Source organism: Hyla sarda, chromosome 4 (assembly GCF_029499605.1).
Source record: "Hyla sarda isolate aHylSar1 chromosome 4, aHylSar1.hap1, whole genome shotgun sequence".
In the NCBI taxonomy this organism is placed as follows: Eukaryota; Metazoa; Chordata; class Amphibia; order Anura; family Hylidae; genus Hyla; species Hyla sarda.
The window spans coordinates 289,930,595-289,945,638 of record NC_079192.1 but is presented as its reverse complement, the minus strand read 5'-3'; the positions used below and the strand labels follow the sequence as shown (position 1 = coordinate 289,945,638).

The 15,044-nt window shown below is 40.7% G+C and overlaps 1 protein-coding gene and 1 long non-coding RNA gene across 2 annotated transcripts in view; one reads left to right on the top strand and one right to left on the bottom strand.

Annotated features, from left to right (window-relative positions):
* The window catches only part of LOC130369339 (dynein axonemal heavy chain 3-like), a 919,716-nt gene that overhangs the window by 290,200 nt on the left and 614,472 nt on the right, over positions 1 to 15,044 (top strand). Inside the window, exon 19 of the mRNA XM_056574479.1 lies at positions 12,746 to 12,984. Coding sequence (XP_056430454.1) covers positions 12,746 to 12,984 — 239 coding nt within the window. The remainder of the gene's footprint in view (positions 1 to 12,745; positions 12,985 to 15,044) is intronic.
* Positions 1 to 15,044, bottom strand: part of LOC130369341 (uncharacterized) — a 146,200-nt gene that overhangs the window by 127,211 nt on the left and 3,945 nt on the right. The gene's annotated exons all lie outside the window — the stretch shown is intronic.

Sequence of the window (15,044 nt, the reverse complement as noted above, 5' to 3'; positions counted from 1 at the left end):
TCAACGGCTATCCGGCAATACTGGGAGTTGTTGTTTTGCAACAGCTGGAGGCTCCATTTTGGAAACAGTGGCGTACCAGACGTTTTTCATTTTTATTGGGGAGGGGGGCTGTGTAGGGGTATGTGTATATGTAGTGTTTTTTACTTTTTATTTTATTTTGTGTTAGTGTAGTGTAGTGTAGTGTTTTTAGGGTACAGTCACGCGGGCAGGGGATTACAGCGAGTCTCCCGCTGCGAGTTTGAGCTGCCGTGCAAAATTTGCTGCATCGCAAACTTGCAGCCTGATACTCACTGTAAGCCCCCTGCCCATGTGATTGTACCCTGTACATTCACAGGGGGGGCCTCCAGCTGTTGCAAAACTACAACTCCCAGCATGCACAGTCTATCAGTGCATGCTGGCATTTATAGTTTTGCAACAGCTGGAGGCACACGGGTTGGGAAACACTGAGTTAGGAAACAGACAATGTTTCCCAACCAGTGTGCCTCCAGTTGTTGCAAAACCACAACTCCCAGCATGCCCAAGCAGCCGAAGGGCATATTGGGAGTAGTGGTTACGCAACAGCTGGAGGAGAACAGTTTGGGGACCACTGTGTAGTGGTGTCCCAGCCGCAGCCCTCCAGATGTTGCAAAACTACAACTCCCAGTATGCCAAAACTGTCCAGGCATGCTGGGAGTTGTAGTTCTGCAACATCTGAAGGGCCAGATGTTACAGAACTACAACTCCCAGCATGCCTGGAGAGTAAGGGCATGCTGAGGATGTGTAGTTTTGCAACATCTGGAAGGGCACAGTGGTCTCCAAACTGCGGACCTCCAGATGTTGCAAAACTGCAACTCCCAGCATGCCCAGACGCCAAGGGCTGTCTGGGCATGCTGGGAGTTGTAGTTTACAGGGTCCCATTACAGCAATGCATGTCGCTTTACGGCGACGTGCACTGCTATAAAGGGCCCGACCGCGGCTGAAGATCTACTCACCTGTCGCCGCCGCTGCCGTCTCTGCCGCCGGGATCTGGGTCTTCAGGGATGAGGTAAGTACCGGGGCCGGGTCCCAGCACTCCCCCGTCCCCCGCCGTGTCCTCCGGTCTTCCTCCCGTCCTCTCTGGACTTCCAGGGGCCTGGCAGGACGGGAGGAAGTAACCGCCCCCCCCCCCCCCCTGCGATTGGTCGGTTAACTAACCGACGGATCGCAGGGAATAGGAGGAGGTGGCAGGCTTACCACCTCGCTTCTATGCTTTAGCATGGTCCTGGCTGTCTGTGACAGCCGGGATCATGTGAAATTGCCGGGCGGTCGGGTCCCAGAGACCCGATCAGCCCGGTATCGCCGCAGATCGCAAGGGCGATTTCCCCTACATGGCCCCCCTCGGCGTTTGCCCTGGATGCCTGCTGATGCATTTCAGCAGGCATCCGCTTCCGATCTCTGCCCGGGGCGTGGCAGAGACCGGAGAAACACCAGGACGTACTAGTACGTCCTGGGTCCTTAAGGGGTTAAATGAAATATTTGCAGTTCCACAAAGAGTAAGACAGTGGGAGGAGGGACTGACGGGGACGCTGACAGACACGGGCTGGAACATGTTGTAGCTCGCCTTGCTGCGGACCGCCAGCTCGATGCTCACCAGAATGGGTACTCAAAAATTATAAATTAATTAAAATTAAATAAAAGTTACATAAAAAATCTATTTATTCTCTGCAATTTTAATGCCATATGGTCTCCCTGCTGCCACATCCAGACACTCTGCAGCAGTGATTCTAATAGCGATGCCTGTAATCTGCATGTCATACTGAATAAGAGTATTATTTCATTAACATGACACCCTCCCAAAGCAAAGTGTTGTACACCCCTATTGAGGCTCTCTGTAGGCCCGAAATAGCCGTTTTTAATAGTGATTTGCCGCCAAAAAATTTGTCCCGAACCAAATTTTTTCGGAAAATTTGGCGAATCGGCCGAATCGAATTTTTCAAGAATGTGCTCATCTCTGGCTGCAGGGACAGCATGTTTTCACCCAAAAACATGCACATTTTTTAACCGATGTATATTACAAATATACAAATAATGGTATTATCTACATTATTTTTGTTAACGGTAGGTACACTTTTATATCTAGGCTGACCTTAGACAGTGACCTTCTGTCACCTGCAGTACTATGTCCTGTTAGTGCATTTCAAATCCCTTCCTGCAGTAAACGAATCCATAAAAGCTATCACAATACAAGCAGAGCAAAACATTGATTAGTGGGCTGACATCAGACAGTTCCCTGTCTGAACTGAGGCCAAGCTGTGTGTATTTTCTTGGTTTTATCAAACATCACTAAGCACTGAGAGTAAAAGTTGACTGGCATATTTTCTGCAACTTGAATACTTTTTGATTGCTAAATCACTCCAAAACATAACAATAACCAATAACAAGACAATAACCTAAAAAAAAAAATGTTTTCCACGGGTGCACTGATCCGGTCCAACTTTTGATACCTGCCACCTATTCTTCTCCTCCTCATTATCCAAGTCCTCCTCCATGAACATCTTAGCCTACTCCTCCTTCCTCCTTTCATCAGTGCAAAGTCAAGCACTGTCATGCTGTAGGACTTGTTGCCTTGGCTGCAGCAGGAAGTTTCACACTGGCCCTCTAGCTGTAATCTGAGATTGGGAAATGTGGTCGCTGTTAAAGGGGTACTCTGGCACTTAGGCATCTTATCCCCTATCCAATGGATTGGGAATAAGATGCCTGATCACGGGGGTCCCGCCGCTGGGGACCCCCGTGATCTTGCACGCCGCACCCTGTTAAAATCAGTCCCCGGAGCATGTCCCGCAATCAGGCATCTTATCCCCTATGCTTTGGATAGGGAATAAGATGTCTAAGTGCCGGAGTACCCCTTTAACCACCCAAAGATTGTGGCTGCCCAGCATCTAGGTGGCATGACACACTCCCCATGTATGGCACATGTGCCAAATCTTACATAGTTAGTATGGTTGAAAAAAGACATATGTCCATCAAGTCCAACCAGGGAATTGAAGGGAACGGTGTAAGGGGATAAGGGAAAGGGATGTAGTTTTATAATTCTGCATAAGCATTAATGTTCTGCATTAATCTTATTGTCAAATATTTCTTGAAAAATTGTGGCAGTCTCAGGGATGTGCTATCTTTGTGCAAGAAAGTTTACCTTCTGTTTAACAATTTTTGTGCTTTTAAACATGCCCTCTTTGCCCTACAATGCTGCCTCACTTTTGACATTCCAACACGGAACGTAAAATTAAACATGTTGGATTGCCTGTAGCAGTACGGCAAAGTGGTAACAAACTTTCTAATGCAGCAGAATAAGCTTTTGGAGCAACTATGACTTTCAGCTTGGGCATTGACAGCCAATCAGAGACACTTGTCGCATGTTCAGGCCTTTCGAAGAGGGAACAAGATTTTAAGAACAATTGAATAAGTGATGTTATGCTGCTGATATTCCTTCTGGTGCAAACGCTTATAGTGATGATTAAGCAAGGAAGATTAAGCAAGGGAGGAGGGGTGGAGGAAGATTCACATGGCAGCAGTATGGATATTTTTTTTTAGGAGGATTTGAATGAGGAAGTGGGACCTGAGGAGCAGGATTTGGAGATATAATCCTTCAAAAGGATAGGGGGACAAGGAACCTACACAAAGTGACAGTGATGATGACAATGAGGACTATGATGGCCAACCTTTGCAGTATGAGCAGAGGTGAAACAAGCTGGACCCTCAGATAAACAGGGAAAGAAAGCTATATGATTTGTTTTATTATGCAGTGACAGGCATATTTATGGACATTTATCAACGGGTTTAGTTAGGTTTTCTTTACTATAATTGTCGCAAAATTGTCGCAACTGCGACTACACGATTTTTCGTGCGACATTTTGACTGGAAAGCGAGAAAAGCAAGTTTTCCAAAAATTAACTATGTAGTAATAATTTTAAAATGGACTACGGGTAGTCAGGTATTTATTAACTGCGACAGTCGCAACTGCGCAAAAAAAAGTCGCAACAGCGTTAAAAATTGACTAAATTTACTCCAGCTCAAACATGGAGCAGGAAAAGCTACTACCAAAGTAAAAAAGGAAAAATTGCTTATGTGAAAGAAAATTATCAACAGGCTGAAACCAGTTGATAAATAAGTCACACATAAGCAAAAATAAAGTAAGGAAAAAAGTACTAAAAAAAAGAATACATAAGCAAACATTGAGAAATGTCCCTCATTGTGCACATAAAGAAAAGAGATGAGTACTGGATAGTCACATTCTTAGACTCCTGGTATAGTGCCAGAATGGGGGATTTTTTTCACCTTCCATGAAGGAGGATAAATTGGATTTTTACAAGCAGAAGCTTTACAGCCAACTTGTACAGCCTTCCACTACCAAACAAATGCTGAATGGGGTTCCACTCTCCACTCCTTTGAGTCAATGCTCCACTCTGTCTGCCAGGAGCAGCAGCCACATCTTCATGTTGAAGTACATGATGGTGAAGTTTTTACAGTGCTTTTTGGACTGACAAACTTATATTAGGGCTTATTTTCTTTGTGGCAAGTTGGAATTTCCAATGATTCACTTTTTTTTTTTATCATACAATGTTTTACGAAGCCATAAAAAAATTATATGCAGGGCAAAATTGAAAAAAATATGGAATTGCACAATTTTGTAGGGCAATAATTTTTCGGAGTTCAAAATACGGTAAATCTGATATTCCATCTTTATTCTATGGGTCAGTGTGATTCCAATTATACCAAACTTGAACAATTTTTGTTTTGTTCTATGGTTAAAAAAAATGTAAACCTTGAAAAATAAAAATAAACTTTGTTCATTGCCATGTTCTCACTCCCATATCTTTTTTATTGTTCCACATACTGATGTGTGTTAGGGTTTGTTTTTTGAGCCATGAGCTTTAGTTTTTAATGGTACCACATTTGTGTAGTTCTGGCTTTTTAATTACTTTCATTGCAATTTTTTGGGATGTAATGTAACAAAAAATGAGCAATGTTGGCTTTTGGAATTTTTCGCTCACTGTGCAGGATAAGAAACATAATAAATTCATAGTTTGGACAATTACAGATGCGGCAATACCAAATATGTGTTTTTTTTTTGTTTGTACAGTGTTTTATAAAAAAAATGGGAAAGGGGGGTATTAAAATTTTTATTAGGGGAGTTTTTTTTTTTTTTTTTTTTATATTTTCCTTTTTTTCTAAACACTTTTTGGCACCCCTGGGGGCCTATCATAAGCCATCATCAGATGGTTTACATAGATCAATGTAATGCTATTGCATTACATTGATCCATTAAATCTGTACTTGATTGCTAAGGGCTGCCAAAGGGCTAAGGCCTCAAACTTCCCTAGCAACCCATAGCCCCCCATGCGATGTAATTGGGGGCCATTGGACCACTAAACACCAGGGAATATCGGCACTTCATGTTTAAATGCCATGATCTGTATAGATCCCAATATTTAATAGCAGCAGAAATCTCCTGGTCATGGCACAGACCCGACCCGAGGGCCCCCGTAATGTCCGACCCCCCGGCCCATGATGTACATGCATGCCATGGGTTGGGAAGGGGTTAAGAGTCTCCTCTGTCCTCCACTCGTTACCTATATTAATGGCACCTGTTTGAACTTGTTATCAGTATAAAAGACAACTGTCCACAACCTCAAACAGTTAGTATATGAGGGAGAAAAAAAAGAGATACAGGGGGCGCTCCCTGAGTAGGTATATTCACTGATGTGCACCCTCCATCACACCAAACGGTGATATACCGACCTTAGTAGGGCCGCACTTGAGCCTGTGCAGCCCTTAGGTAATGGACGACGTGCTTGGTATTAGACGAGCTGCAGCACTCCTACCGGCATCGGGCTTCTAGGCTAGAAGCCGATATACAATATGGAAGGACAATGTGGGGAAAAAAACAAAAAAAATGGGTATAGTGGAGGCGCTGCTCAGAAGGCGAAAGTACAGGATTGACTCAGGCGGTGCAGGACAACAAAATGTTATAAAGAATGTTTAGGACAACACGTTTCAGCATCTGCTGATGCCTTCCTCAGGTCCACTTAGCAGTTCTAAAACAGTAAAAAGGATATATCTATGTAAAATTATGCATAAAAAATTGTATAAATATATGTAATCAGATATGTGAGAAATCTCACAAATGGATGTAAAAGGGAGGATCAAAATCAACAAACATGTGTGCATATGGATATATGGATAGGCATATATGTATACATAGGTGTATAGAAACAGAACCAAGGCACACATATATGCATATTGGTGGCATATACAGATATATACAGACAGGACCAGGGTATACATGTATGCAGATTAGCAATGTTACAAAAAGAAAAACATTTATATAGGAACTAATATAATATATGAATAGGATGCATAAATAGGATGCATTTTAACATTTTTGGTTTTTACATTTGTGTTTTATGCATCCTATTCATATATTATATTAATTCCTATATATTTTTTTTCTTTTTGTAACATTGCTAATCTGCATACATGTATACCTTGGTCCTGTCTGTATATATCTGTATATGCCACCAATATGCATATATGTGTGCCTTGGTTCTGTTTCTATACACCTATGTATACATATATGCCTATCCATATATCCATATGCACACATGTTTGTTGATTTTGATCATCCCTTTTACATCCATTTGTGAGATTTCTCACATATCTGATGACATACATCTATACAAATTTTTATGCATAATTTTGCTTAAGATACATAGATATATCCTTTTTACTGTTTTAGAACTGCTAAGTGGACCTGAGGAAGGCATCAGCAGATGCCGAAACGCGTTGTCCTAAACATTCTTAATAAAAATTTTGTTGTCCTGCACCGCCGGAGTCTATCCTGTAATTTCGCCTTCTGAGCAGTGCCTACACTATACCCATTGTTTTTTTTTCCACATTGTCATTCCATAACCTCAAACAGTCACACTCCAAACTCCACTATGGCCAAGACCAAAGAGCTGTGGAAGGACACCAGAAACACAATTGTAGACCTGCACCAGGCTAGAAAGACTGAATCTGCAATAGGCAAGCAGCTTGGTGTGAAGAAATCAACTGTGGCAGCAATTATTAGAAAATGGAAGACATACAAGACCACTGATAATCTCCCTCGATCTGGGGCTCCACGTAAGATCTAACCCTGTCGGGTCAAAGTTATCACAAGAACGTGAGCAAAATCCCAGACCCACACGGGGGGACCTAATGAATAACCTGCCGAGAGCTGGGACTAAAGTAGCAAAGGCAAAGACTACCATCAGTAACACACTATGCCGCCAGGAACTGAAATCATGCAGTGCCAGACGTGTCCCCCTGCTTAAGACAGTACATGTCCGGGTCCATCTGAAGTTTTCTAGAGAGAATTTGGATGATCTGGATGAGTATTGGGAGAATGTCATATGGTCAGATGAAACCAAAGTAGAACTTTTTGGTAAAAACTCAACTCGTCGTGTTTGGAGGAGAAAGAATGCTGAGTTGCATCCAAAGAACACCACACCTACTGTGAAGCATGGGTGTGGAAACATCATGCTTTGGGGCTGTTTTTCTGCCAAGGGACCAGGACGACTGATCCGTGTAAAGGAAAGAATGAATGGGGCCAAGAATCATGATATTTTGAGTGAAAACATCCTTCCATCAGCAAGGGCATTGAAGATGAAATGTGGCTGGGTCTTTCAGCATGACAATGATCCCAAACACACTGCCACGGCAACCAAGGAGTGGCTTTGTAAGAAGCATTTCAAGGTCCTGGAGTGGCCTAGTCAGTCTCCAGATCTCAACCCCATAGAAAACCTTTGGAGGGAGTTGAAAGTCCGTTTTGCCCAGCGACAGCACCAAAACATCCCTGTTCTAGAGGAGATCTGCATGGGGTAATGGGCCAAAATATCAGCAACAGTGTGTGAAAAGCTTGTGAAGACTTACAGAAAACGTTTGGCCTCTGTCATTGCGATGAACTTTTATTATTGACCAAATTTTGTTATTGACCAGTTGTGGTAACAGCTGTGGCTGGTGATACGGCTTAGGACTTACAAAGCAGGAGCCACAACACTCCAATGGTAAAAAAGAGATGACTTATTAATACCTGATAGAACATCAAAAGCACTTTTCCAAAGCCCTTGGATAGTGCATTTGATGCTCTATCGTTAATGAATAAACTAACACTTTGTTATCATAATTTAGTCCTGCAGTTCCTACTTTGAACCTTGGAATCTTTAAATATATCTTTTTATCTCTCTCTCCTATCTATCTATCTATCTAAATATAAATGCCTGAATTTAAACCTTTAGCTTTCATATTGTTATGCTGCAGAAAGGGGTCTTCTATCTCATGGGTTAACTAGAATATTTCATAAACCCTTGATAACATCAAATGTACAAAGATTGAAATCTCTGAGAATATTTATTGCTTCACTTTTAAGAATCTGGCTTGTAATGATAAATGTATTATGGTGAATACAAGCTTATGACAGATGGGTGGCTTCTTTCTTTGATTCTTTAAAATTGAGCACCTTCTGTTTAAATTAAATTCATCTGGAAAATCAACAAGACTATTTGTCTGCTCTAAACCTCACATTTACTGATGGCACATGGTGACTCAGACCAGACAAAGAAAACCTTAAAATCTAAAAGATCATTTCAGCCTAATTATACATTTTAATCACCTCTAATCACTAAAACACTATTTTAGAGCAGTTTAACCCCTTAACAGCCCATAATGTTCATTACCATCATAAGGACAGTTAATGATGTATGGAGTTGCCAGGTTTTAACTGTTTAAATGCAGCAGACAAAGCTGACAACTGCATTTAAACTGCCTTACTGTGACCTTGGTGGTGGCTCGTATTGGCATCCTACAGCTTTTTCTGGCGGTTGGGACACTACCATTTTCAAGCTCTACCGATGGATTAGTGTAGTACATATGTACGGCCTTGATATGTATGAGCAGACTAATTTCCAAATAAAAAGTAAATAAATAAAAAATGTTGGTATCACCTCGTCCCTAACTGACCAAACTTTTAAAATATAACATTATTGATTCAACACGGAAAATGTCTTGAAGAAAATGCTAGAATTGTAGTTTTTTGGTCTCATCATATCCAAGAAAAAAAGGAAGAAAAAGATTTATCAAAAAGTCTAACACAATATAGTAATATTAAAAATTTCAGATCACAATGCAAAAATGAGTTCTAACACAGATCTATAGACAGAAAAATAAAAAAGTCATAGGGACTTTGCATTATTTCACTTATATTCCACCATGTTTGTAATTAATCTGTATACTGTATTTATTTTCTTTTTTTTTAAACCTTGACATTTTTTTTTTGTAAACATAGTTCAATACATTCAAACGTTATGGAATGAAGAAAAAAAATACAATAATTAATTATCCATATAATTTTAAGCTGCAAACCAGGATAGCGAACTAGCAACTTAAATAAAAATAAACTTCACATTTCCTATCTTTTCAGGCTTAAATTAGAGAATCATCCCCTAGAATTACAAGTGAGGGGGAGAAGGGAATTTTAACTTCTACCATATTAGCAATCTCTTCCTATATCTATATCAGTTGTAATCCAGCATATATTTCTTTAAAGGGGTACTTTTTAAAGTCAACAGGTGCCAGAAAGATAAACATATTTGTAAATTACAATATGTATATAGATAATGTGCAGCTCACGGTGTTGGGAGTGCAAGGTTAACTGAATGTTCTCACCCTATGAGAACAAGAAAATGCTAGATAAATAAAATAATAAAGATTCAGTCCTCAGCAAACCCCTATAAAAATATATAGTATCTGGGTGGATGTCTGTTTATCCAAAGAAAAGACAGTTTAATATATATGTATTTATTCCACAATATAGGATATATAAATTTGTAAAAAACAGAACTGTCTTTTCTTTGGGTAAACAGACATCCATCCAGATACTATATATTTTTATAGGGGTTTGCTGAGGACTGAATCTTATTTTATTATATTTGTAAATTACTTCTATTTAAAAATCTTTATCCTTCCAGTACTTATCAGCTGCGGTATGCTCCATAGGAAGTCCTTTTCTTTCTGAATTTCCTTTTTGTTTGACCACAGTGCTCTCTGCTGACACCACTGTCCATTATAGGAACTGTTTGGAGCAGAATAGGTTTGATAGGGGGATTTGCTCCTACTCTGGACAGTTCCTAAAATGGACAGAGGTGTCAGCAGAGAGAACTGTGGTAAGACAGAAAGGAAATTCAAAAAGAAAAGAACTTCCCCCTGGAACATACAGCAGATCATAAGTACTGGAAGGGTTAAGAATTTTAAATAGAATTAATTGACAAATTAACAAAAGTTTAACTTTCGGGCACCAGTTGATTTAAACAAAAACATTTTTTTCCAATGGAGTACCCCTTTAACTGTAATAGGCAGTTTTTTTTAAATAAAGTATTTATTCAAGGCTTTAAATGTACAAGAAGTCAAATAGAAGAAAGTATAACATATACTCCGCATAGAAGAACATGTGGGAGTGAAATCCTGCAATGGTACATAACACATTGAACAACTTTAGCTTAAATATGTGTCTGCCGATATATCCAATAGCTAGAGCGTCTATCAGCAGTGACATGTTCAGTATTCTAGACATAAGTTCAACTGTCCGATGTGTCATTCCCAGTAGCTTACCAAATGCAGACAGAGACCTGGTAGTAGCTGGAGCGAGAGAGGGAATAGCACTCCACAACTGAGCATTGACTGCACCTGAGGAGAAGGGAAAGAAGGAGCCTCAGGGATGGGGAAGGATGGGAAATACAAGGGGGGGGGGAAGAAGGAACCTCAGGGAAGGGGAAGGATGGGAAATACAAGGGGGAAAGAAGGGCAACGAGAAGAACAGGCAGAAAGGAGGAAAAAGAACAGGAAGAAGAAAAAAAAGAGAAAGAAATAGGAAGTAAGAAAGAAAGAAAATCAAGCTAGTAATAGCAATTTGGAAAATGGTTTTAGAAGCACATACTTCGCAGACAGGATCACTTCCACCAGTCTCTCAATCACATCACACTTCCAGGTGACTACTTTCAAAATCAGGGGATGCCACATAGGCCAGCCAAGGGGCCCAAATAGCGTGAAATTTAGTAAGCTGGCGCCTAGAGTCTGTCAAAAGTTCCTCCATACGACACGCATGAGAAACTTCACTGAGCCAGGACGAGAAGCTGGGGGGGTTAGCTGATTTCCAAAGATGGGGTATAACAGTTCTAACTGACTTAAACAAAAAGTGGGCTAACCTAGAGGACAACTTAGGGGAGGTGTGTGGGAGGATAAATAGCAACACCACAGATGGACACTTAGGGAGGGAACGAGAAGTTAGGGTATGAATAGTGTCAAGAACCGAAGACCAATAGGTATCCAGTGTGGGACATGTCAGCCATATCTGGGTCATGGTTCCCCCAAGCATCCACAGTGCCAGCACGTATCGGGGACCGAAGGGTAAATGCGTGAAAGCAAAGCGGTTACCCTGTACCACCTGGAAAGAATTTTATTATTAATAAAACATGTTCCACTCTTTCCAAATAGGCTGTTTTTTTTAACACTTCCCGTTAAACAATGAAGAATTTTTTTTTTAGGTAAACTCTTTTTTCTAGGCTATTTATGTTTATGTGAACAAGCCCTTATTCCCCTATTCTCCTAAGACTGGATTCTCCTAAGACTGGGTTCACATTTGCATTTTTTGCAATATGTTTCTCGCTGTACAACTATTCTGTAGTATCCTATCTTAAATAGGAAATGAAACAAGACAGTTTCTTTAAAAAAAAAAAGAAAAAACAGAAAAGAAAAACTGATGAAGACTGGTGCAGCTTGGGATCAGTAAGGCCATGTTCACACATCCGAATTTTGAGTTCAATGGGATTCTGCTGCGCTGTGCACGTTTCATTTTCTGTGGCTAGAGAAACAATGAACATGTTCATTCTTTCAGTGGACTATGCACAGAATGCATAGTCGTCTATGAGACAGCACATTCCTGTGCAGTCCTAGCGCCAACATGTTAGAGCAGACATTCCGTAGTGTGTGTTAGATTCATAGTGCGGACATTTCGTAGTGTGAACATATCCTTGGAGTCCCTGGAAGTAAATCAAAATTTGTCAGGAAATATTTTGCTCGGAAATTCTGCTACAGTAAAGTCCCATTGATTTCAATGGGATTCTGCTGCACCACGTACATGGCGAAGGGTCATTGTTTCTGCCGATACCGATTCCTGGCAGAAACATGCTGCGGATCAGTGTCCGCAGAAACAATGAAACTGGTTATTGTTTCTGCATATTTCGCTAGGAAAGGCCTTGGCGTCTATAGAGACGCTGCATTTCTGCGTGTTTTCCGAGTGCACATTTTGCACATTTTTTTGCTGTGCGAACATAGCCTAAGAGTTTGAACCAAGCATAAATCATTCCCCTTTAAGCAGCCTCTAAGATGCAGGCTCTAAGCCGTTAAATAGATGCATAAAATCAAATTTCTTTTTTTTTTTTTTGCTCTCTTCTTACCCAGATAGACGCTGCTATTTTTAGAACACTTCTTTTTGTAACATCCAATCACAACATATCCTCCAGCATTAAGAATTAACTTTACATTCCTCTACTAGTATCAAGTACTGAAAATGAATTTCTTCTACATTAGGAAGGATCTCTGACTTATCTAGATGAAGTATATTTGCGAGAAGAGAGCGATTAATAAAATATTCTATTTACATTGTTGGGACCTGTTCTTTTTTTCTTTCTTGCAGCTTAATGACATTATAGTGAGCACGCCTGGGACTGCTATGCAGATGTACTTCCTGGAGACATTGCTGCTTCAAGACAAGCCATTACTTTTTGTGGGCCCCACAGGCACGGGAAAGACAGCTATTACAAACAGCTTCCTGCGACACTTACCTCAAGAAAAATATGTTGCATGTCAAATTAAGTTCTCAGTGCGAGCTTCAGCTAATCAGACCCAGGACGTCTTCCTAACAAAACTGGAAAGGTACCATGACTTTAAATTAAAATCTACTATGTAATAGTGCTGAATGCGCTCCATGGAGATTAGCCCACAAAATAATATTAACCACCCAGCGTCAGCCTCTGACAGTACAAATGAAATCTGATTTGTTTCATTCGATGCTGTTTACAGGAACCCAAACTACATTTTAATTGTGTTGACAAAGATTCTCATTTCTACTGAGCAGGAAATAGAACGTGATTCAAGAGAGCATGTGTCGTCTTAACTTTTTCTTATGAATACTCTTTCATGGGAGAATAAATAGACATCTGGTCCTGGGCTTTCTGCTGTCCATGGCATATTAAAACGAATCACAAAATTGTGACTTAATAGGAAATAAGGGCCATCTGTCAGTGTAAGATCAAAGCAGCAGGTGTGTACTTGCCAACAAAAGGAGGGTGAAGGTAATGTCTTTGAGGTTGAGCGTGTGAAAGGGACATGTTTTCCTTATATAGAAATAGGGGGGTTGCCTACTGTGCATATGAAATACGCTGAAGATTCTGTCATCTTTTACAAAGATAAATAGAAACATAAAACCGGTTTAAGATTAAGTGAAAATATTAGCAATTAGAAACAATACTTTAATCTACCGAATAATAGTGACGTCTTTTAGAAGTGTTTTCTCTAGCTACATTTACTTTTATGTTCCGCAGCTTTTTCAAGTAACAACTCAGGTCCTTGTCACAGGAGTTCTAAAAAAAAGTTCTTTGTATTTGGCCAAGGCTATAATTATAATAATTACTGTGTGTAGAAGATTATTGCAGTTTTCTCTGTTACCTTGACATTTAGTATCTGACAGTCATGAAAACTGTTGTTTATACTGTGATAATATCTATACATATACTGTACCATTATTTGCATAAAATTGCTGTCCACAGTGTACTAATAAGAAAATACCTATCCCAAGTACTTTGATGTTTGGCACTTCACTTCCTCAAGGTACTTAACTTTAATGTAACAAAATGTCCTACCTCTAAGTATTTTCCCAGGGATATTAACATTTGACAATAATAATAAGTTACCTTAGGAGAGCTCACCATTGAGATATAAATTACCGCTACAGCAGGTTAATGTTATTAGGCTGGCATTACCCAGCCTGTAAAAGAGGCAATATGAAAACTTTGCCAAGAGGTTAATTATATTTTTATCAGAAAACTAGGACACACATTTGATGAGAAAGTTTTTCTTTTGTACATACTCATTAGCCATAGGATATTAAAATAAAAAAATGTAATTGTATGTAATCAATGCTGGATTTTCTAATAACAATCCACATTTGATTGGGTGTTACATAATAATAATAATAATAAAAAAAAGATTAGTGATTACTTTATTTATATGGCACCAACACAGTCTACAGCACTGTACAGGGCTTGTCATCCCTCAGATTGGTCCCTGTACCCATTGGGAGAAAACCCATGTAAACACCAGGGACCCCAGGTCTGAAAGGTAACAGTGTTAACCACAGAGCCACTATACCACCAGAAATTAGGATATGCATTTAAAAGTCGAAAACAACACAAATATACTTTTAAAAGCAGAGCTTTAGGAGTTCAGAGTGAAAGATGATGTTGGTGAATTACATGGAGAGAGAGTGTTACGCCGAGCGCTCCGGGTCCCCGTTCCTCCCCGGAGCGCTCGCCTCATCTTCGTTGTTGCAGCGCCCCGGTCAGATCCACTGACCGGGTGCGCTGCGGTCCCGCCTTCAGCCGGGGTGCGATTCGCGATGCGGATAGCGCCCGCTCGCGATGCGCACCCCGGTCCCCGTACCTGACTCGCTCTCCCTCGGTCCTGTCCCGGCGCGCGCGGCCCCGCTCCCTAGGGCGCGCGCGCGCCGGGTCTCTGCGATTTAAAGGGCCAGTGCACCAATGATGGTGCCTGGCCCAATCTTCCCTATTAGCTTTATTGGTAATCACCTGTGCACTTCCCTATATTACCTCACTTCCCCTGCACTCCCTTGCCGGATCTTGTTGCACTTGTGCCTAGTGAAAGCATTCCTTGTCTGTTCCTAGTCCGTGTTCCTGACCTCCTGCCGTTGCCCCTGA